Raw genomic sequence first — 23,586 nt, 5'->3', positions numbered from 1 at the left:
GGCCGCTCTTCTTGATTCTACAGTAGGCTATTTGACGCCTCCGGCAGGTCAACACGCGCGCGTTTACTGGTGGATCGAGGCGGACTTTAAACAATTGATTTCCATGCCCTAAATGCATTGCTTTTATAAAACGCATAGAGCTAAACTTAACATAATCGACTGCATATGTGTTAGGGATGGAATACAGCGCTCACTTTGTGGATCCTGTTGATCTGTGTGCTATTTGCCCGCGTGTTAGATGCCTTAGAAGAGCTCGTGTTGAATAGAATAGTCACTATAGGCTTCTAGAAAGCCAGGTTTCGTCAGTTGTAGTGGATGGAATTTGCGGATACTCGATGTGTAGACGATTGCTCCTTAGAGGTAATCTTAATTGGATGCCCTTTCCGTTTTTCTCTGACGTCGACTGACACGCGCTTTGAAGCCTTGCATTTATTTTCGTAGTTTTTTGGTCAGTTCCTTTGTCACAGCCGACGAGGTGGTTATTTTCGCATGCAGCATAGCGGTATTCCGGTTGGAAGCGTTTTTCTTTATCAATGTGCATTGATGTAGCAGAAAACGTGGAGGAGATAAGGTAAGAAAAGATAGTATTCAAACGCCTTTACGATGGTACTGGTCCATGGATACAACGACGTTTCTTTTACCATTTTCCAGATGCGCTTTTGTGAACTCAATTGTGTAGGCTATGTGATTTATAATGTATCAATAACTGGATACATCCATTGATAGCCTGCGCCATACATGGAATCATAATAGCCTCACAGGTTTGCTTTGTTTGTGGTCCTCTCTTGATAAAACTTGTTTCATCAAAACGGAATCTTAAAAATACTAATTGCCCTGTTTTCTAATTGTCTAACAGAACCCTTATCTCAGCACCTGGTAGCTTTGGAAAGGATTTCATTGAAGAAACTGTCTGCAAGCGATTGAAAGTATTTCCATTCTTGTCTAAATCGGGAATTACACGTCCAAACTGGGATCTATGAGCGGAAAAGTGGCGAAGCCAAAAGAAGATAAGGATGCTTCCAAGGGTAAGAATCGAGCCTTGCAATGCACAGATTGCTGCCCCTAAATCACTGGTTTAAAGCGACCGTGCGCTCATTCATCTCCCACACATCCTCCGCTCGCCCTTTGAGATTTCTGAATACAATAGTTAGACCAGCTACTGAATGGCGCGTCATAACACCGGAGATGTGTCTAGCTGGTCACGTCTTAGACCCGGCCTGTAGCCATCTACAATTAGCACATGGTATAACCTAATTATTACGCACATACTGTATACTATTTATTGGTTTCATTATTTAAACAATAAATATCTGCAAATAATAATCCATTCATATAAAACCAAAAACCACAACAAAAATAAAACAGTCTCGTGCATTTCAATGAGCATTGGTCAACCTACATGAAGAATGGTCGTGCTGTCGCTTTAACGTGATGGCAGTGAACAACAATGTCACTGACATCCAGTTGAAATGTCCCCCTGTTGTTCTTTCTTGCACCTTTTACGCGGGTTTGCTTTTGCCAAGCTCTCAACATCACATCCTAATCATACACAGGGGTGTTCCATGCCAAGTAATGACGTGGGCACACCATTTGTTTTGGTAGCTCGTGCGCTAATGACTTAATGCGTGAAAAATTGCTTCTTAATGTCTCTAGAAAAGCATCGGTTCGTCGGGATGTAAACTGGCGAACCATTGCCATGGAGACAAAGGGGAGGCAGGGTTGCCAGAGAAACCTCTGCGAGATAAATCTGTGCGCGCTCTACATCGAGGTTGTGTGCGACATTTCTCCCGGTGGCACGCACAGGCTTTTATCCCTTTGTTTTGATTGATTGCGTATTTTGTCAATTGAGGCAATCAATGGCAAGGCATCCCATCAAATCAGAATCTATCTAACAGCTGGAAACTGACAAAGAGGCAGTCAATGTGGAGTCATATCCAATTACATATCTGCTTTATATTAGTAGGCTATTTTGAATCTATCAATAGACTTTGACTCCATTGAAAGGAATGTTTGTTTTGATTATCTGCATATTAAAATTTTATTATGATTAAAGCAAATATTATATTTGAATTATAACCACTACCATTCCCTGGTTGTCATGTTTCCTCCCGTATTTGGTAAATACTGGGCTGTTCAACCTAAACAGATATACGTTTCAATCTGTTGACATCACATATTGTTGGTTTCAATGCATGTCTAATAGACTATATTCCAAACATGTTATTTTGTGAAATTTCTCCAGCTCCAGAACATGGATCTTTTTCTTTGTCCTCAAATTATTTTGTTCCTTTTTTTTTGTTCTGAGCATTGCTTTATTATTTGCCGGGGTAAATTGGACTTGCAGGCTAATGCAGTTGACTTGTGCATGCTTTCACTCATTGAGATGTTTTCACCTCAAGTTACCACTGCACTTTCCAGACGCCTAGGTCTGTGTTGAATCCCATTATGCGTCAGAGGTGCTTAGATTAATTCAGCTTTTAATTAACTTAATTTTAGTTTAGCCTCAGACACTAACCAGCACTTACAGAGGATGATTGAACGATCTACTAGGCATATAGCACTAGGTTTTAGAGATGCCAATAGTTGTCCATATGACCATCACTTTTTATTAACTGTCTTTGGAGTTAAGCTTTGGATCAATTCCACTGCTCTTTTTAAGAACAATACGGGATTGAAGGAAGGGATTTAAACCCTGGAAATAATGAAATGAAGTTCCAGCCTTAGATTAATCCCTATGCTTGCGTAACAGTGGGACAACGTGTTAGCACATGTCACCAAATGCTTTGACTCTTGGTGTTTCTTAAGGGCTCGATTCAATCCGCAGCGTTTAAGAACCGCGTTATAGCGCAACCAAAATGTAAAAGTCATTCACGATTGAGCCCACATATGCAACGTTTACCGTGAATGCAGTGTCTGCAAATGCGGGAAAATTGCATTTCAATTTCAATCGCGCAGATCTTCAGCACTACGGATTAAATCGAGCCCCCATGAAAGAAATGATATCCATTCTCTGTGCGTTGGCTCACTCAGTGAAAGGCCATGCTTCACCTCTTCATATGATTGGAGCACATCCTGTTCTAGCACATATGATTACAGAACGGCAGAGAGCAAACAGTCTCAGGCAGGGAGGCAGGGATACAGCTGCCTTCCAGTATGAAGGCAAGCAAATCATTTTGTTAGCCTGAATTGGTGCGTCAAAGCCCCATGACATAGCCGCTATATCCCGGCCTTAACCATAGCATCCCAGAGCCTGGGAAATCAATGACCGTTGACCCTCTTTTCTGGTCTTCTGACAAAGTCTCTTGGGATTGGATGTGTTGTGGGTTTGGGAATAGCCTAATACAGCAAAAAGCCCAAGTTTCAATTCATAATGGACAATGAAAGTTGTATTCTTCTCCATAAAGTACTCATCAAAGTGTAACATAGTACTTTCTCTCTCCCAGGCTCTTTGGGGCCTGCATTTTTATAGACAGACCTCTTGGGTTGTGTTTGTCAGAGTCAGACAGTGGATTCATGCCTGCCTCTGGAACGGCCTATCCATGCCGAGTGGAAGGCATAAGTCTTGCATATTTGCCGCCATATTAAGTTATCCGACCAGCCACATTGGCCAATCAGTAAATATCCAAGGGAATGGGAGTTTGGAGTCACTGCTTTATGAATCACAAAGGAGCCAGCTCTTCCCTGCACTACTGTGACACCTGCGCTAAACTCTGGCTAAACAACACACTGCCTACAGTATCATTACCGTCTTTTGATCTAGTAGCTGGCTGGCTCTCTCGGAAGCCCACTTTAAATAGGATGGGGTCGATTCCAGGAAAAGACAATGGAGGAGATTAGAATAGTGCCTAAAGGGTCTTGTCGTCTTTTACACCAAATCACCATGATGGGGTTATGTTATTAACTCAGCACTGCGTTTGGGGAATGTCATGGAGCTAAATCACCAACCAGGCACTGAGAAGTGATCCTTTAGTACAGTATACGTACAGTATAGCATTTTATCAAAATACTAAAATAGCCTTGATCATAGTCACCTAAGTTGACAAAGATGAACAAAAAAGACTATAAAATAAATAATACCAATGCTGAGCTGTAGGCTTAGAAAAGTGCTCTGAGAAAGAGATTTTGTTTAAGAAGTAATACATTTTTTTAAACGACTCGCGTCAAAGTCAAACAAATTTCAATCTGCATTAAACATTCAACTTAAAAAAAAAAGCATCATATGAGGATGATTTCTGTATTTAAAAGTTGCATATCTTAAACTTGATTGATGACAAGCAAAACATTTTGGGACTATGTCAGCAATGGACTAATGAAACAAATACCAAAATATTGTTTTTGGGTGGAATTTTCCTTTGAAGGAACTATTGTGGCCTTGCATGGCTTCTTGTTTCACTTGGGTATAAAAACGAGGTAAAATAAATGTACCAATTACCGCTATTAGGGGAATAATGAAGGAGTTTAAAACCATGGGAAAAGTGGTAAACTTGCTTGAAAAGGATGCATCCAAGGACCACAGTTGGAGAATTACAGAACTTGGTCGATTCTTGGGATCCCCAAGTCTCCAAATATACAATTGGACGCAACCTCCATGCCAATAGGCTCCTCGGAAGGGTTGGCAGAAAAAATACTTTATTTAGAGCAACCAACAGATGGAAATGCCTGGAGTTTGCTAAACACACTTGGATTGGAACCGGGTGTTATGGGTTTGGGGACGAAAGAAGGATGCATATGCAGAAAATAACCTGGCTGTTTTGCTTCCACTGGTCCTGGGGGCCTTGTTAATTAAGGTCAACATCATCATGAACTTGACCAAGTACCAGGACATTTTAGAGAAAACCCTGGTTGCCAGGATGTTGAAACTCGGCTGCAAGTGGATCTACCAACAATACAATGACCCCAAGCACACATCAAAATCCACAAAGAAATGGTTTTTTGACCACAAAAGCAATATTTTGCAATGGCCATCTCAGTCTTCGGACTCGAACCCCATTGGAAACCTGTGGTTTGATTTGAAGAGGGCAGTCTACAAGAGCTGATCTAAGGATATGGAGGATCTTGAAATATTCTGTATAGAGGAATGGCCTATGATTCCTCCCAATGTGTTCTCCCATCTCATAAAAAAATGTAAGGCAAAAAAAGCTAAATATATAGAGTTGAAGTCGGAAGTTTACATACACTTTAGCCTAATACATTTAAACTCAGTTTTTCACAATTCCTGACATTTAATCCTAGTAAAAAGTCTTAGTTGCTAGGATCACCACTTTATTTTAAGAATGTGAAATGTCAGAATAATAGTAGAGATTTATTTCAGTTTTTATTTATTTCATCACATTCCCAGTTGGTCAGAAGTTTACATACACCCAATTAGTATTTGGTAGCATTGCCTTTAAATTGTTAAACTTGGGTCAAACGTTTCAGGTAGCCTTCCACAAGCTTCCCACAATAAGTTGGGTGAATTTTGGCACATTCCTCCTGACAGAGCTGGTGTAACTGAGTCAGGTTTGTAGGCCTCCTTTCTTTCACATGCTTTTTTAGTTCTGCCCACACATTTTCTATAGGATTGAGGTCAGGGCTTTATGATGGCCACTCCAATACCTTGACTTTGTTGTCCTTTAGCCATTTTGCCACAACTTTGGAAGTATGCTTGGGGTCATTGTCCATTTGGAAGATCCATTTACGACCAAGCTTTAACTTCCTGACTGATGTCTTGAGATGTTGCTTCAATATATCCACAACACTTTCCTATCTCATGATGCCATCTATTTTGTGAAGTGCACCAGTCCCACCTGCAGCAAAGCACCCCCACAACATGACGCTGCCAACCCTGTGCTTTACGGTTGGTATGGTGTTCTTCGACTTGCAAGTCTCCCCCTTTTTCCTCCAAATATAACAATGGACATTATGGCCTGAAAGTTATATTTTTGTTTCATCAGACTAGAGGACATTTCTCCAAAAAGTACGATCTTTGTCCACATGTGCAGTTGCAAACCATAGTCTGGCTTTTTTATGGCGGTTTTGGAGCAGTGGCTTCTTCCTTGCTGAGCGTCCTTTCAGGTTATGTCGATATAGAGCTCGTTTTATGGTGGATATAGATACTTTTGTAACTATTTCCTCCAGCATATTCACAAGGTCCTTTGCTGTTGTTCTGGGATTGATTTGCACTTTTCACACCAAAGTACGTTCATCTCGAGGAGACAGAAGGCGTCTCCTTCCAGAGCGGTATGACGGCTGCGTGGTTCCATGGTGTTTATACTTGGGTACCATTGTTTGTACAGATGAACGTGGTCCCTTCAGGCATTTGGAAATTGCTCCCAAGGATGATCCAGACTAGTGGAGGCCTACATTTTTTTTCTGAGGTCTTGGGTGATTTCTTTAGATTTTCCCATGTCAAGCAAAGAGGCAGTGAGTTTGAAGGTAGGCCTTGAAATATATCCACAGGTACACCCCCAATTGACTTAAAATATGTCAATTAGCCTATCAGAAGATTCTATAGACATGACATCATTTCTGGAATGTACCAAGCTGTTTAAAAGCACAGTCAGCTTAGTGTATGTACATTTCTGACCCACTGAAATTGTGATACAGTGAAATAATCTGTCTGTAAACAATTGTTGGAGAAATTACTTGTGTCATGCACAAAGTAGATGTCCTATCCAACTTACCAAATCTATAGTTTGTTAACAAGACGTTTGTGGCGTGGTTGAAAAATTAGTTTTAATGCCTCCAACCTAAGTGTATGTAAACTTCCGACTTCAACTGTATATTACTTGTTAAACAAAGTCTCTTTCTCTGAGGAATTGTATTAGTATAAACTAATTTTATTTGTAAGAAAATGTAGCATACTATGTAGCTCAGTATTTGATATATATTTTTTAGACTGTCTTGTTCTCTCATCCCCTTTATCAAGGGTGCTAATCATTTTGGAGGTGACTGTTTATCACTCACTCCTAAAGTACTGTACTTCTTTACCCTGCAATCGTTAAATGAAAGTAAAGAGTGTAAAGTTGCAAGTCTGTAGATCTGTTAGGTGAAGAGTTGGGGGTTAAGTGCTTTTCGATGTGATTTGGTAGACAGCTACAGTGTAATATCACAGATTACAGCCGCAATCACCTTCACTCATAGCTTTTATATACACCAGCCTGGCCATATAGTAGCACATACAGTACCAGTCAAAAGTTGGGACACCGACTCATTCAAGAGTTTTCATTTATTTTTTACTATTTTCTACATTGTAGAATAATAGTGAAGACATAAAAACTATGAAATAACACATATTGAATCATGTAGTAACCAAGAAAGTGTTAAAGAAAATCAAAATATATTTTAGATATTAGGTTCTTCATAGTAGCCACCCTTTGCCTAGATTGCACACTCTTGGTTTTCTCTCAACCAGTTTCATGAGGAATGCTTTTCCTACAGTCTTGAAGGAGTTCCCACATATGCTGAGCACTTGTTGGCTGCTTTTCCTTCACTAAGCAGTCCAACTCATCCCAAACCATCTCAATCAGGTTGAGGCCAGGTCATCTGATACAACACCATCATTCTCCTTCTTGGTCAAATAGCCCTTCCACAGCTTGGAAGTGTGTTTTGGGTCATTGTCCTGTTGAAAAACAAATGATATTCCCACTAAGTGCAAACCAGATGGGATGGTGTATTGCTGCAGAATTCTGTGGTAGCCATGCTGGTTAAGTCTGCCTTGAATTCTAAATAAATCACTGACAGCGTCACCAGCAAAGCACCATCACACCTCCTCCTCCTCCATGCTTCACGGTGAGAACCACACATGCAGAGATCATTTGGACTCATCAGACCAAGGGACAGATTTCCACCGGTCTAATGTCCATCTAATGCTTGTGTTTTTTGGCCAAGCAAGTCTCTTATTATTATTGGTGTCCTTTAGTAGTGGTTTCTTTGCAGCAATTCGACCATGAAGACCTGATTCACACAGTCTCCTCTGAACAGTTAATGTTACTTGAACACTCTGAAGCATTTATTTGGGCTGCAATCTGAGGTGCAGTTAACTCTAATGAACTCTGCAGCAGAGAGAACTCTGGGTCTTCCCTTCCTGTGGCGGTCCTCATGAGAGCCAGTTTCATCATAGCCCTTGCTGATTTTTGTGACTGCACTTGAAGAAACTTTAAAAGTTCTTGATATTTTCCGTAATGATGGACTGTCATTTTTCTTTGCTTATTTGAGCTATTCTTGCCATAATATGGATTTGGTCTTTTATCAAATAGGACTGTCTTCTGTATACCACCCCTACCTTGTCACAACACAACTGATTGGCTCAAAGCTAAGGATCCTGGGACTAAACACCTCCCTCTGCAACTGGATCCTGGACTTCCTGACGTGCCGCCCCCAGGTGGTGAGGGTAGGTAGCTACACATCTGCCACGCTGATCCTCAACACTGGAGCTCCACAGGGGTGCATGCATTGTCCCGTCCTGTACTCCCTGTTCACCCACGACTGCATGGCCAGACACGACTCCAACACCATCATTAAGTTTGCAGACGACACAAGTGGTAGGCCGGATCACAGACAACGATGAGACAGCCTGTAGGGAGGAGGTCAGAGACCTGGCCGTGTGGTGCCAGAATAACAACCGCTCCCTCAATGTAGCCAAGTCTAAGGAGATGATTGGGGACTACAGGAAAAGGAGGACCGAGCACGCCCCCATTCTCATCGACGGGGCTGCAGTGGAGCAGGTTGAGAGCTTCAAGTTCCTCGGTGTCCACAACAACAACAAACTAGAATGGTCCAAACACACCAAGACAGTCGTGAAGAGGGCACGACAAAGCCTATTCCCCCTCAGGAAACTAAAAAGAGTTGTCATGGGTCCTAAAATTCTCAAAAGGTTCTACAGCTGCAACATCGAGAGCATCCTGACTGGTTGCATCACTGCCTGGTACGGCAATTGCTCGGCCTCTGTCCGCAAGGCACTACAGAGGGTAGTGCGTATGGCCCAGTACATCACTGGGGCTAAGCTGCCTGCCATCCAGGACCTCTACAACAGGCGGTGTCAGAGGAAGGCCCTAAAAATTGTCAAAGACCCCAGCCACCCCAGTCATAGACTGTTCTCTCTACTACCGCATGGCAAGCGGTACCGGAGTGCCAAGTCTAGGACAAAAAGGCTTCTCAACAGTTTTTACCACCAAGCCATAAGACTCCTGAACAGGTAATCAAATGGCTACCCGGACTATTTGCATAGTGTGCCCCCCCCAACCCTGTTTTTACATTGGCTAACCGGGCTATCTGCATAGTGTCCCACCACCCACCAACCCCTCTTTTACGCTACTGCTACTCTCTGTTCATCATACACTGCTCAAAAAAATAAAGGGAACACTAAAATAACACATCCTAGATCTGAATGAATTAAATATTCTTATTAAATGCTTTTTTCTTTACATAGTTGAATGTGCTGACAACAAAATCACACAAATTATCAATGGAAATCAAATTTATCAACCCATGATTTATCCAAGGTGGCTTAGCAGTTCAGACGTCTTTTTCCGTATTGTCGTGTCGTGTCCTGTATATATATATATATTTACACCTTTTCTTCACATATCTTTAATTTATTTTATTATCCAAGAACTCAACTACAAAAGCTTTCCTGCAAAAGCTTTCCTGCAACCCGCTTCACCAATTACAATAAGTATTATTTACCTCAATCTGAAAATCCATCGTGGAAGATAGCCAGGGGCTAATTCAGAAGCTAGCCTGAAAGCTAGCCAGAAGCTAATCTGTAGCTGCCCCGAAATTAGTCGGTTTGCTGGCTAGCGTTGGTGTTTCAGCTGCCCACGTTTTGCGGTCATCAGCTATTCCTTTAGCTCGATAATCTACCGGCACTTTTGTGCAACGCGACTCGGACCGGAGCATTCCGGGACTTTTTTTCTCTCAGTTTCCCCGGATTCCAACCGCAGGCTCTGGACACTTGCACCTTGATTTCGCAGCTAGCTAGCTGCATACCGTGTGACTATTGGCTTACATCGACCCCGGAGCAAACTCAAATCATGCTGGAGCTAGCCAGCTGAGGAGTTCCATCACCATCCGGACCCGTTTCTTTTGTTGCTGCTGCAGATACGGAACCCCACCGGGCCTTCACGACTGACTGCCGACGTTATCTGCCCGAGGGATTTATCCAACCGGCACCTCCGTCCCGACGTTACCTGAACGCTCATCTGAGGCCCGCTAATCGTTAGCTGTCTTATCGGCTGCTATCTGAACAAAACCCCACTACACGGAACCTACCGACGGAAACGCACGAGGTATCTACAAACAGACCTCCATCCTATGCTGCTACCGATAGCCATATACCCGGCCAGCTGTCTGGATCGCCACGACCCCAACCAACCTCTACTCACTGGACCCTTATTGATCACTCGATTAAGCATGCCTCTCCTTAATGTAAATATGCCTTGTCCATTGCTGTTCTGGTTAGTGTTTATTGGCTTATTTCACTGTAGAGATTCTAGCCCTGCTCTCTATACCATATCCAACCTCTCAGTTCCACCACCCACATATGCGATGACATCACCTGGTTTCAATGATGTTTCTAGAGACAAGATCTCTCTCATCATCACTCAATACCTAGGTTTACCTCCACTGTATTCACATCCTACCATACCTTTGTCTGTACATTATTCCTTTAAACTATTTTATCGCCCCCAGAAACTTCCTTTTACTCTCTGCTCTAGTAGCTCTAGGCGACCAATTCTCATAGCTTTTAGCCGTACCCTTATCCTACTTCTCCTCTGTTCCTCTGGTGATGTAGAGGTGAATCCAGGCCCTGCAGTACCTGGCTCCACTCCTATTCCCCAGGCGCTCTCTTTTGATGACTTCTGTAACCGTAATAGCCTTGGCTTCATGCATGTTAACATTAGAAGCCTCCTCCCTAAGTTTGTTTTGTTCACTGCTTTAGCACACTCTACCAACCCGGATGTTTTAGCCGTGTCTGAATCCTGGCTTAGAAAGACCACCAAAAATTCAGACATTTTTATCCCCAATTACAATATTTTCAGACAAGATAGAACGGCCAAAGGGGGCGGTGTTGCAATCTACTGCAAAGACTGCCTGCAGAGTTCTGTTATACTATCCAGGTCTGTTCCCAAACAATTTGAACTTCTACTTTTAAAAATCCACCTCTCTAAAAACAAGTCTCCCACCGTTGCCGCCTGCTATAGACCACCCTCTGCCCCCAGCTGTGCTCTGGACACTAGATGGGGGGCAATCAGTTCACATATATCTTCAGAGCTCGTGCTGCTAGGCGACCTAAATTTGAACATGCTCAACACCCCAGCCACCCTACAATCTAAGCTTGATGCCCTCAATCTCACACAAATTATCAATGAACCTACCAGGTACCACCCCAATTCCGTAAACACGGGTACCCTCATAGATATCATCCTAACAAACTTGCCCTCCAAATACACCTCTGCTGTTTTCAACCAAGATCTCAGCGATCACTGCCTCATTGCCTGCATCCGTAATGGGTCAGCGGTCAAACGACCTCCACTCATCACTGTCAAACGCTCCCTGAAACACTTCAGCGAGCAGGCCTTCCTAATCGACCTGGCCGCGGTATCCTGGAAGGATATTGATCTCATCCCGTCAGTAGAGGATGCCTGGTCATTTTTTAAAAATGCCTTCCTCACCATCTTGAATAAGCATGCCCCATTCAAGAAATTTAGAACCAGGAACAGATATAGCCCTTGGTTCTCTCCTGACCTGACTGCCCTTAACCAACAGAAAAACATCCTATGGCGTTCTGCATTAGCATCGAACAGCCCCCGTGATATGCAACTTTTCAGGGAAGCCAGAAACCAATATACACAGGCAGTTAGAACAGCCAAGGCTAGCTTTTTCAAGCAGAAATTTGCTTCCTGCAACACAAATTCAAAAAGGTTCTGGGACACCGTAAAGTCCATGGAGAATAAGAACACCTCCTCCCAGCTTCCAACCGCTCTGAAGATAGGAAACACTGTCACCACCTACAAATCCACTATAATTGAGAATTTCAATAAGCATTTTTCTACGGCTGGCCATGCTTTCCACCTGGCTACCCCTACCCCGGACAACAGCACTGCCCTCCCCTCTGCTACTCGCCCAAGCCTTCCCCATTTCTCTTTCTCCCAAATACAGTCAGCTGATGTTCTTAATGAGCTGCAAAATCTGGACCCTTACAAATCAGCCGGGCTAGATAATCTGGACCCTTTCTTTCTAAAACTATCTGCTGAAATTGTTGCCACCCCTATTACTAGCCTCTTCAACCTCTCTTTCGTGTCGTCTGAGATCCCCAAAGATTGGAAAGCAGCTGCGGTTATCCCCCTCTTCAAAGGGGGGGACACCCTTGACCCTAACTGCTACAGACCTATATCTATCCTACCCTGCCTTTCTAAGGTCTTCGAAAGCCAAGTCAACAAACAGATTACCGACCATTTCGAATCACACCACACCTTCTCCGCTATGCAATCTGGTTTCAGAGCTGGTCATGGGTGCACCTCAGCCACGCTCAAGGTCATAAACGATATCGTAACCGCCATCGATAGGAAACAATACTGTGCAGCCGTATTCATTGACCTGGCCAAGGCTTTTGACTCTGTCAATCACCACATCCTCATTGGCAGACTCGACAGCCTTGGTTTCTCTAATGATTGCCTCGCCTGGTTCACCAACTACTTCTCTGATAGAGTTCAGTGTGTCAAATCGGAGGGTCTGTTGTCCGGGCCTCTGGCAGTCTCTATGGGGGTGCCACAGGGTTCAATTCTTGGACCGACTCTCTTCTCTGTTTACATCAATGATGTCGCTCTTGCTGCTGGTGATTCTCTGATCCACCTTTACGCAGACGACACTATTCTGTATACTTCTGGCCCTTCTTTTGACACTGTGTTAACAACCCTCCAGGCGAGCTTCAATGCCATACAACTCTCCTTCCGTGGCCTCCAACTGCTCTTAAATACAAGTAAAACCAAATGCATGCTCTTCAACCGATCGCTGCCTGCTCCTGCCCGCCTGTCCAACATCACTACTTTGGACGGCTCTGACTTAGAATATGTGGACAACTACAAATAACTAGGTGTCTGGTTAGACTGTAAACTCTCCTTCCAGACCCACATCAAACATCTCCAATCCAAAGTCAAATCTAGAATTGGCTTCCTATTCCGCAACAAAGCATCCTTTACTCATGCTGCCAAACATACCCTTGTAAAACTGACCATCCTACCAATCCTCGACTTCGGTGATGTCATTTACAAAATAGCCTCCAAAACCCTACTCAATAAATTGGATGCAGTCTATCATATCACAGTGCCATCCGTTTTGTCACCAAAGCCCCATATACTACCCACCACTGCGACCTGTACACTCTCGTTGGCTGGCCCTCGCTTCATACTCGTCGCCAAACCCACTGGTTCCAGGTCATCTACAAGACCCTGCTCGGTAAAGTCCCCCCTTATCTCAGCTCGCTGGTCACCATAGCAGCACCTACCTGTAGCACGCGCTCCAGCAGGTATATCTCTCTCTAGTCACCCCCAAAACCAATTCTTCCTTTGGACGCCTCTCCTTCCAGTTCTCTGCTGCCAATGACTGGAACGAACTACAAAAATCTCTGAAACTGGAAACACTTATCTCCCTCACTAGCTTTAAGCACCAGCTGTCAGAGCAGCTCATAGATTACTGCACCTGTACATAACCCATCTACAATTTAGCCCAAACAACTACCTCTTTACCTACTGTATTTATTTATTAATTTATTTTGCTCCTTTGCACCCCATTATTTCTGTCTCTACTTTGCACTTTCTTCCAATGCAAACCAACCATTCCAGTGTTTTTTTTAGTTTTTATTTTACTTGCTGTGTTGTACTCACTTCGCCTCCATGGCCTTTTTATATTTTTATTTATTTATACATATATCTGTTTGCCTTCACCTCCCTTATCTCACCTCACTTGCTCACATTGTATATAGACTTATTTTTCTTTCACTGTATTATTGACTATATGTTTGTTTTTACTCCATGTGTAACTATGTGTTGTTGTATGTGTCGAACTGCTTTGCTTTCTTGGCCAGGTCGCAATTGTAAATGAGAACGTGTTCTCAATTTGCCTACCTGGTTAAATAAAGGTTAAATAAAAATAAAATAAATAAAAGGTCTGGATTTGGAGTCACACTCAAAATTAAAGTGGATAACCACACTACAGGCTGATCCAACTTTCATGTAATGTCCTTAAAACAAGTCAAAATTAGGCTCAGTAGTGTGTGTGGCCTCCACGTGCCTGTATGACCTCCCTACAACGCCTGGGCATGCTCCTGATGAGGTGGTGGATGGTCTCCTGAGGGATCTCCTCCCAGACCTGGACTAAAGCATCCGCCAACTCCTGGACAGTCTGTGGTGCAACATGGCGTTGGTGGATGGAGCGAGACATGATGTCCCAGATGTGCTCAATTGGATTCAGGTCTGGGGAACGGGCGAGCCAGTCCATAGCATCAATGCCTTCCTCTTGCAGGAACTGCTGACACACTCCAGGCACATGAGGTCTAGCATTGTCTTGCATTAGGAGGAACCCAGGGCCAACCGCACCAGCATATGGTCTCACAAGGGGTCTGAAGATCTCATCTCGGTACCTAATGGCAGTCAGGCTACCTCTGGCGAGCACATGGAGGGCTGTGCGCCCCCCCCCAAAGAATTGCCACCCCACCCCACACCATGACTGACCCACCGCCAAACCGGTCATGCTGGAGGATGTTGCTGGCAGCAGAACGTTCTCCACGGCGTCTCCAGACTCTGTCACGTCTGTCACATGTGCTCATGTTGCAAGTTCAAATCCCCGAGCTGACAAGGTACAAATCTGTCGTTCTGCCCCTGAACAGGCAGTTAACCCACTGTTCCCTAGGCCGTCATTGAAAATAAGAATTTGTTCTTAACTGACTTGCCTAGTTAAATAAAGGTAAAAAAAATAATAATAAAATAAATAAAATAAATGTGCTCAGTGTGAACCTGCTTTCATCTGTGAAGAGCACAGGGCGCCAGTGGCGAATTTGCCAATCTTGGTGATCTCTGGCAAATGCCAAACGTCCTGCACGGTGTTGGGCTGTAAGCCCAACCCCCACCTGTGGACGTCGGGCCCTCATACCACCCTCATGGAGTCTGTTTCTGACCGTTTGAGCAGACACATGCACATTTGTGGCCTGCTGGAGGTCATTTTGCAGGGCTCTGGCATTGCTCCTCCTTGCACAAAGGCGGAGGTAGCGGTCCTGCTGCTGGGTTGTTGCCCTCCTACGGCCTCCTCCACGTCTCCTGATGTACTGGCCTGTCTCCTGGTAGCGCCTCCATGCTCTGGACACTACGCTGACAGACACAGCAAACCTTCTTGCCACAGCTCGCATTGATGTGCCATCCTGGATGAGCTGCACTACCTGAGCCACTTGTGTGGGTTGTAGACTCCGTCTCATGCTACCACTAGAGTGAGAGCACCGCCAGCATTCAAAAGTGACCAAAACATCAGCCAGGAAGCATAGGAACTGAGAAGTGGTCTGTGGTCACCACCTGCAGAACCACTCCTTTATTCGGGGTGTCTTGCTAATTGTCTATAATTTCCACCTGTTGTCTATTCCATTTGCACCTGTTGTCTATTCCATTTGCACAACAGCATGTGAAATGTATTGTCAATCAGTGTTGCTTCCTAAGTGGACAGTTTGATTTCACAGTAGTGTGATTGACTTGGAGTTACATTGTTGTTTAAGTGTTCCCTTTATTTTTTGAGCAGTGTATATGCATAGTCACTTTAACCATATCTACATGTACATACTACCTCAATCAGCCTGACTAACCGGTGTCTGTATGTAGCCTCGCTACTTTTATAGCCTCGCTACTGTTAATAGCCTGTCTTTTTACTGTTGTTTTATTTCTTTACTTACCTATTGTTCACTTAACACCTTTTTTGCACTATTGGTTAGAGCCTGTAAGTAAGCATTTCACTGTACACCTGTTGTATACGGCGCACTTGACAAATAGATTTTGATTTGATTTGAAATGCAAAAATGTACTTTCGTCAAGGCACACCTGTGAATTGAAATGCATTCCAGGTGGCTACCTCATGAAGCTGGTTGAGAGAATGCCAAAGCTGGGTTCAAAGCTGTCAAGGCAAAGGGGGGCTACTTTGAAGAATCTCAAATATAAATATATTTTGATTTGTTTCACACTTTTTTGGTTACTACATGATTCCATATGTGTTATTTCATAGTTTTGATGTCCTCACTATTATTCTACAATGTAGAAAATAGTTAAAAGAAAGAAAAACCCTTGATTGAGTAGGTGTGTCCAAACGTTTTAACGTGTGTGCTGTGGAAAACCTCAGACGTAAGTGGGACGGTCTTAACTGGAGCTGTTGGAGTTTGAATGATGGGTAAGAGGGTATAGTTTGACTCTGTCTCTGAATGAACCAGGCTGGATCTCCATACAACGTCTCATGTCTTCACTTCACAATGATTTGGTTCTGCACAGCACATTTGACATTGAGTATGTAACCCAATGAAATACATTGAAACATATACTTGTAGTTAGTACAGTAGTAGTAGCACATGCATTTAATATATTTACGAGTTCATTTTTTAATTATAATTTCATGTTAACACTGACAACACTTTCCAGAGTATAGACAAAGGAGATGTTGTCGGCAGCACCGGGCGGTGTGCCCTGTCAGTTTTCACGGTGCTGACGCAGATCCGGCTGCACTGCCCTAAGAAGGCTGGCTCGCCGCCGCTCATCAGAGACCTGCCACTCTGCATTGCGCCGCGCCGCCCTGAGATGTTTGGGGATGTTCTGGGCTCTGTCTCTCCAGCTCCTCGATCTGCCCGCCATGACCGGGCAGTGTGGGCACTGACGGACAGCCTTTTTGGCTGGTGAGGCACTGCTATTGGTGCTTTCTTGTATGCTCTGTCTCTGTCTGCGTCCTGCTTTGTCCTCAGCCCTCAGAGGCCTGCAATACCATTCAGCACCCAAATATATCCCCAAGGCGTGTAAACTTGTGTGTTGTTGTCTCGTGGTTAATAAAATCAAATCAAAGTTTATTTGTCACGTGCACCGAATACAACCGGTGTAGAGCTTACAGTGAAATGCTTACTTACAGGCTCTAACCAACAGTGCATAAAAGGTATTCGGTGAACATTAGGTAAGAAATAAAAACAACAGTATAAAGACAGTGAAAAATAACAGTAGCAAGAATATAACAGTAGCGAGGCTACATACAGACACCGGTTACTCAGGCTGATCGAGGTAGTATGTACATGTAGATATGGTTAAAGTGAATATGCATATATGATGAACAGAGAGTAGCAGTAGCGTTAAAGAGGGGTTGGCGGGTGGTGGGTGGCGGGACATAAAGCAGATAGCCCGGTTAGTCAATGTGCGGGGGCAGTGGTTGGTCTGGTCAATTGAGGTAGTATGTACATGAATGTGTAGTTAAAGTGACTATGCATATGTGATAAACAGAGAGTTGCAGCAGCGTAAAAGAGGGGTGGGGGGGCACACAAGGCAAAATGGCATGATCCTTTGGTGAAGTGATTTGTCATCATTACCATTTCCTGGAGTTTTTGTTCATACTGGAAAGCTGCTGTGACTGACCTGGTTGGTTTCAGTCAATTAATTCCAGTAACCATCCAAGGGTACAAGGCCTTACCACACAGTGCGTGTCATCCCCAAAACAATGATGTCAAAAAACAGTACTAAATCTAGTTCCTCTGGCATTTCATCATTGCGTGGCCGGGATCAGTGACCTGCCTTTAAAATCCCTTAAATACCTGGCTGTTATGATGCGTCAGCCAGGCTAATCCTGAAAGCTGTGGTTTTATGAGGTGAATGGGTTTGTATAACGCTGGGTTTCTGGGCCACCGCTGGACTGAATCATGTCTGGGCTCTGATTTGCCATTTGCTGTACTACAGCAGTAATTACAGAGGGTGTCCGACTCCTCTCCTAATCCCATTGTCCTCGTACTACTGTACTACGTATGCCCTCTCTTTCACCTCACTCTCTGCCTCATTCCCTCTCTTTCTCCTTCTCTCTATTCTCTATTCATCCGTACCCCTGACATCGTGGTCTGCCGTTGCTCCCTTGGTACACATCTAAATTGGCCACATCAACTGCCTCTGCTTTCATTTGCGTTCAAAGGGATTGGCCCGTTTTAATCCTCATTTAAAGAAAGGACCCAGAGTGAAAACACCGCCTCGTTACTTGTCCTCGTTACTCATTCCCAGATATTGAAATGCTCACACAGTGCCAATGAGATTTGAGAGTATGTAAGTGTGGATTTGACTCAAATTAGATGTAGTGATTAACTGTAGGGTGATTGTATCAAGCCAGGCTTGAAAGGGTACTTAAGTGATTATCTGTAAAGATTTAATTTGGCTGCAAGTCGTTTGTTCATGTCATGACTGATGTTAATGACCCAGTTATTATTTATACAACAGTTCTCTCTCTCTCTCTCTCATCAAAGTAATGGCTCAAAGGATCACATGACCTCTTTCATGTAGGTGTGGGATTATGTATCGATTCAGGATGTTTGGATTACAGATTACAGCAGCGATTGGATTGTTTTAGATACAGAAATGCACTACCATGCCCTGTAAAAACAATTTCTATCCAAAGATAATCCTCCATAATTGTGGTTATGTGTGTCAAACTGTGCTGATGACAATGACCTCTTCATACAGAGACAGGAAATTCTAATATTTCAGAATAAGTGCCTTTACATGTGTTTATGCGTTTTGGGTGGGGGTCAAATTTAGATTTTGTTTTAATAGTGGCCATACTGACATAAAAAGGTAAAAGGGGATACCTAGTCAGTTTTACAACTGAATGCATTCAACTGAAATGTCTTCCGCATTGAACCCAACCCCTCTGGATCAGAGAGGTGTGGGGGGGTCTATCTTAATCAACATCCACGTCATCGGCGCCTGGGGAACATTGTGTTAACTGCCTTGCTCGGGCAGAACGACAGATTTTTACCTTGTCAGCTCGGGGATTCGATCCAGCGACCTTTCATTTACTGAACAAGCGCTCCTTCCCGCCAGGCTACCTGCCGACATATAAGCTACATATAGACTATATAGGCTACTGCCCCTTGTCATGAAAGCCTCTATTACACGCAGGCTACTCCATAGTGGGACTGTGATGGGGGCAGGCAAGACTTGGCCTAGTCTACCATTTTAGAAAAAACAGATGGTTTTCCTGACTGGTCTATTATGACTAAATTTAGCACACTGACCACATCAGCAAGAAAATGGCCCCTCACTGGTAGCTTTATTTATTATTGTCCCACAGGAGCTACCAATGATGGAGAACCTGCTATGGTTTCTCTTCTTTCCACAAGGCAGAACTCACAACCTCTTGGTTGACGGCGTTCCGATCGTCCCGCTACGCCACCACGTCTGTCAGTTATCAGTTAATGTGACTATTCTCTTATCAGTGATTGACTTTTTTTCAGTCATTTGAGGGTTTTCTGTGTAGTTGTTTAATGTTGGTGGAGCGTATTATTCTGTTTTAATGCTTCTCCTGAATCACTATGATAAATCCAATAGTTTCTTGAGTGTACTTTCAACAGAGCTCAGATTTAAGTGCAAAGTGCAGCAATACGGGTTAAACCAGTCATTGATACAGACATGTTGGCGTAGCAGGAAGATCCAAATTCTGTTCATCAAGATGTGTTCAAATCCTAGGTGAGGACATGTTGAATAATCATTACTGTATAAATAATCATGCACAAAATAATCATGTGTGTCAAATATGAAATTCAAAATGCTGTACGTTAAAGCACTGTTTGTGTGTGTGGGGGTGTCCTTAACCTTGCCAACAGACAAAAAGAGCTGTGAATGGATCAGTGGTTCACCAATCAGGGCCTTGATGGGCCCGGCAACAGTAACAAGGAGTGATGTGTAACCATCAGGTGACGTTCTAAAAACGTCTTTCCTAACTTTAATGCCAAAACATGCTAAATAGGTTCTCTGGAAGTTTTTGTCAACATACATAGAATGTTCCCCTAACTATCGAAAAACTGGACACTCAAACATCAGGGGAACATTACGGGTAACATAACAAAAACGTCTCTCTTGCTAGAATTGTTAGCTGGGTAGCTGAATCAATCTAACTGTAAAGAGCTGACCCAGTGACAACTTGACACATAGGGTCTCCAGGGAACAGGTGGGTGGCTGTTGCTGTCTTCAACGTAATCGACAGAGGACAGGACAGAAGGACCAAGGGGACAGCTGGATCACAGGTGGAGCAAAGCTTTAGATGAAAAATAAATGTCATAATTTGTACTGTGGCACAGTAGATGCAGTTGTCCTATCCTACACTACCAAGCTTCTGAAATACATCAGCTCTATGAGAGATGATTGTCTCTGAAAGGCATCAGTCCCCTTAGCTAGACCTTTTCAGAATCTTTCCCTCTGGCAAGCTTTAGTTCCTGATCAATATGTAGGGTGACGAGCTGGTCCAATCAGGGACTGCAGGAGACTGTCAGGGCACACCTCTTGAGGCAGTGATTTGTTGTCAGATCAGGGGTAAAGTGAGTTCACAGAAGCAATTACCAGAAGGTCAAAGGTCACTCTAGCAGCCTCAGGCATCAAAGAGAACAACTGGGGGCTAGCCTAGCCTGTTGGAGCTGAATCACAAACCCACTGCATTACTAGTCATTTCAGTTGTTCACCAGAGGACTGTTTCAGTCTCTCATTTCAATGGCCATTTCGGTCTCATTTCAGTGATCGTTTCAGTCTCTAAACATCAGCGCTGGTTCCGGTGTCCTGTCCACGTGACATCAAGGTCTAGAAGACATGTAGTGTAAAAGGCTTTGCCTGCCCCGGTGGATAGATGCTCCATTTTAAACCAGCAAGGCGGAGGATTAATAGTTTGTCCAGACACAAACTAATTAAAGTTGGTGAAAATTCTAAAGGGGATTAAGGCGAGCTAAGAAAGGGAGATGATAAGGCTTGGCCAGTGTTAATAAACAGAACAGTGGGCTGTAGACTGGAACAGAACAGAACAGAGCAGGGCATGATGGGAGAGCAGAGCAGTGTAATGGGGGCCATAGTACTGTACTATAGTTGAGTGTGGTTGCTTCTGGCTTCACCGTAGCTGGGATTAGCATTAGCGCAGTTAGCGTTAGGGTTTAAAGAAGCATTAGCGTAGCCGTGGCTATTAAGCCTGAGCTGGCCAAAGGCTCTCTGGTTCTGATTAGCCTGTTGTGTGCTAACCAGAATGACAGGCAGCCATCTCCTTGCCGCTTGCCCGCTGCCCAGGCTGGTGATGTTATAACGGGATTATATTCCTCCCGCTTCCCTCGTCCAACAGCTCATTTAACCAGAGCATGAAAACCAGCGCTGGGCCTCCTGGCATCAGCTCCCAGCAGCTCCCAGCCCTCGCCAAGCACCGGGGCAGAAAACAAGACAACCTACATTTATACCATTAGCACTTGACAAGGCAAATTAGGCTCCTCTGTAGTGCTGAACATGTACGATTGTCAGCTGGTTGAGTGAGTGTGGACTTCTGAAAGACCAGGTAGCATACTATAGCATGAATCGGTCCTCTGCCTGTGGTGGGGACATACAAGTGGAGTAAGCAGTTTGAGATCTGCATGCGATTAATTAAAGGCGTGACTCCCGCCTGCCCAGCCTGCTCTGCGTTGTATGGAGGTTAATGCTATTGGCTACATTGATCTGCAGGCCATTCGACTTAAAATAGCAGTTTCATTAGGATTCAGACATTCACAATCCCACAAGAGACCTATGAAGTGTGTGTGTGGTGTGGTGTGTGTGTGTGTGTGTGTGTCTTGGGACAGGCGTGTGGCAGGCAGGAGCAGATCACTGTGACAGACCACTGCAGAGCAAGCAAGGGGTTTTGCTTAAGCCAATAATTAGAACGGCTATGTCCAATGACAGGAGTGGAAATGAGAAGTCCCCTCTCTCTCCCTCTATCATACAGCGGCCTGTGATTGTCTGTGTGTCAGAGTGAAAGTGTGTAATCCTATGGAACAGATGGATTCTAGCCTATACAATGCACCACTATCAGGCAGAGGAGAGGGATCCGTCATTTAACAGGATCAGATTATGATAGGACACCTTTGGTGGGTGATTCAAAAGAAATATTACATGTTTAAAGCATCTCTCTGCTAAGGTTTGGCTTCCCTGGAGCTACAAACATGATATAGATTGCTATTAGGGCCTACTCCTCAGTTAAACATTTAATTTATCTCCTTAGATGAGAAAGGGGACGAGGACTGCATTCAGAGTGGAGCACATAATAAAATGAAATGGTCACAGAAAGGATAGAATGGGTAAGATATTAAGGATGAATTCATCTCTTAATAGAAGATTATCAACTGCTCAATCGAAAGTGTGTGTGTCTGTGTGTGTGTGTGTGTGACCACATGTTCTGGTGTAAACCCGATGTGCACTGCAGAGTCTTAACTGTTTTGGGTTTTGGTTAAAAAAAAAGACAGACATTGTGAGGATGATTTCTAAATATAGCCTGATCCTTCGCTGGTCCCTGAAGCCAATTTTACGCAGTCTGGATTGGTGAACATCACAGCTACACCACATCTCTCTCTCTCTCTCTCTCTACCTCTCTCTACCTCTCTACCTCTCTCTACCTCTCTCTCTCTCTCTACCTCTCTCTCTCTACCTCTCTCTCTCTCTACCTCTCTCTCTCTATCTCTCTCTACCTCTCTCTACCTCTCTCTACCTCTCTACCTCTCTACCTCTCTACCTCTCTCTCTCTCTACCTCTCTCTCTCACTCTCTCTACCTCTCTCTCTCGCTCTGTCTTTCTCTCTCGCTCTTTGTCTTTCTCTCTACCTCGCTTTCTCTCATGCGCGGTCTCTCTTTCTCTCGCTCGGTCTCTCTCTCGTTCTCTTTCTCTCTCACTCTCTTTCTCTCACACTCACTCGCTTGTTCTCGCTCTCTCTCTCCCTCTCTTTCTGTATCTCTCACGATCTCTTGCTCTCTCTCGCTATATCTCTCGCACTCGCTCGCTCTCTTTCTATCTCTCGCTCACTCTCTCGCTCTCTCTCACACACTCTCTCTCTCACTTGCCCTCTTTCTCTCTCTCTCTCTCTGTCTCTCACACGTTCTCTCTCTCACTCGCCTTCTCACTCGCTCTTTCACTCTATCACAGCTCAGGATGAGACTCAATTGCAGACACAGGAGGCGGAAAGTTAGAATCTCAGATATTTATTATAACACAAGGGACAGGCAAAGGGCAGGTCGAGGGCAGACAGAGGTTTGTAATCCAGGTCAAATTCGGATGAAAGCCAGGGTCCGACAGGAGCCAGGATGGCAGGTAGGTCTAGAGGAATGTGCCCATTCCAGGACCGGGGAACGGGCAGAGTCTAGGACTAACATCCCCCGGGGTCTGTCTGGGAACGCTGCGCCTTACAAACCAGGCTCTCTATACCCCAGATGACTTCAGGGAGGCAAGGAGGCTGGTCTCGGGTCAGACGGTGTAGTAGCGAGGCTATACAGGCGTGAGAGCGTATCAGGCTTCACATTCTTGTGCCTAGGGCTGTAGGAGATAGTACAATTATAACAAGTGAATAATAAGG

At 44.2% G+C, this 23,586-nt stretch overlaps 1 protein-coding gene across 5 annotated transcripts in view; it reads left to right on the top strand.

The window, feature by feature from the left end:
• LOC129827688 (fibroblast growth factor 13-like) overlaps nt 1-23,586 on the top strand; it is a 190,856-nt gene that overhangs the window by 1,843 nt on the left and 165,427 nt on the right. For 3 of the 5 annotated variants that reach the window (XM_055888749.1, XM_055888748.1, XM_055888750.1), the window contains exon 2: nt 857-1,025. In XM_055888749.1, the coding sequence (XP_055744724.1) occupies nt 977-1,025 (49 nt within the window). In that variant the 5' untranslated portion in view covers nt 857-976. Of the gene's footprint in view, nt 1-26; nt 572-856; nt 1,026-23,586 lie in introns of those variants that run through there. The other 2 variants (XM_055888746.1, XM_055888752.1) reach the window with 2 other exon arrangements.

This window comes from Salvelinus fontinalis, chromosome 29 (assembly GCF_029448725.1).
Source record: "Salvelinus fontinalis isolate EN_2023a chromosome 29, ASM2944872v1, whole genome shotgun sequence".
Taxonomy (NCBI): Eukaryota; Metazoa; Chordata; class Actinopteri; order Salmoniformes; family Salmonidae; genus Salvelinus; species Salvelinus fontinalis.
This window is presented reverse-complemented; position numbering and strand designations above follow the sequence as displayed.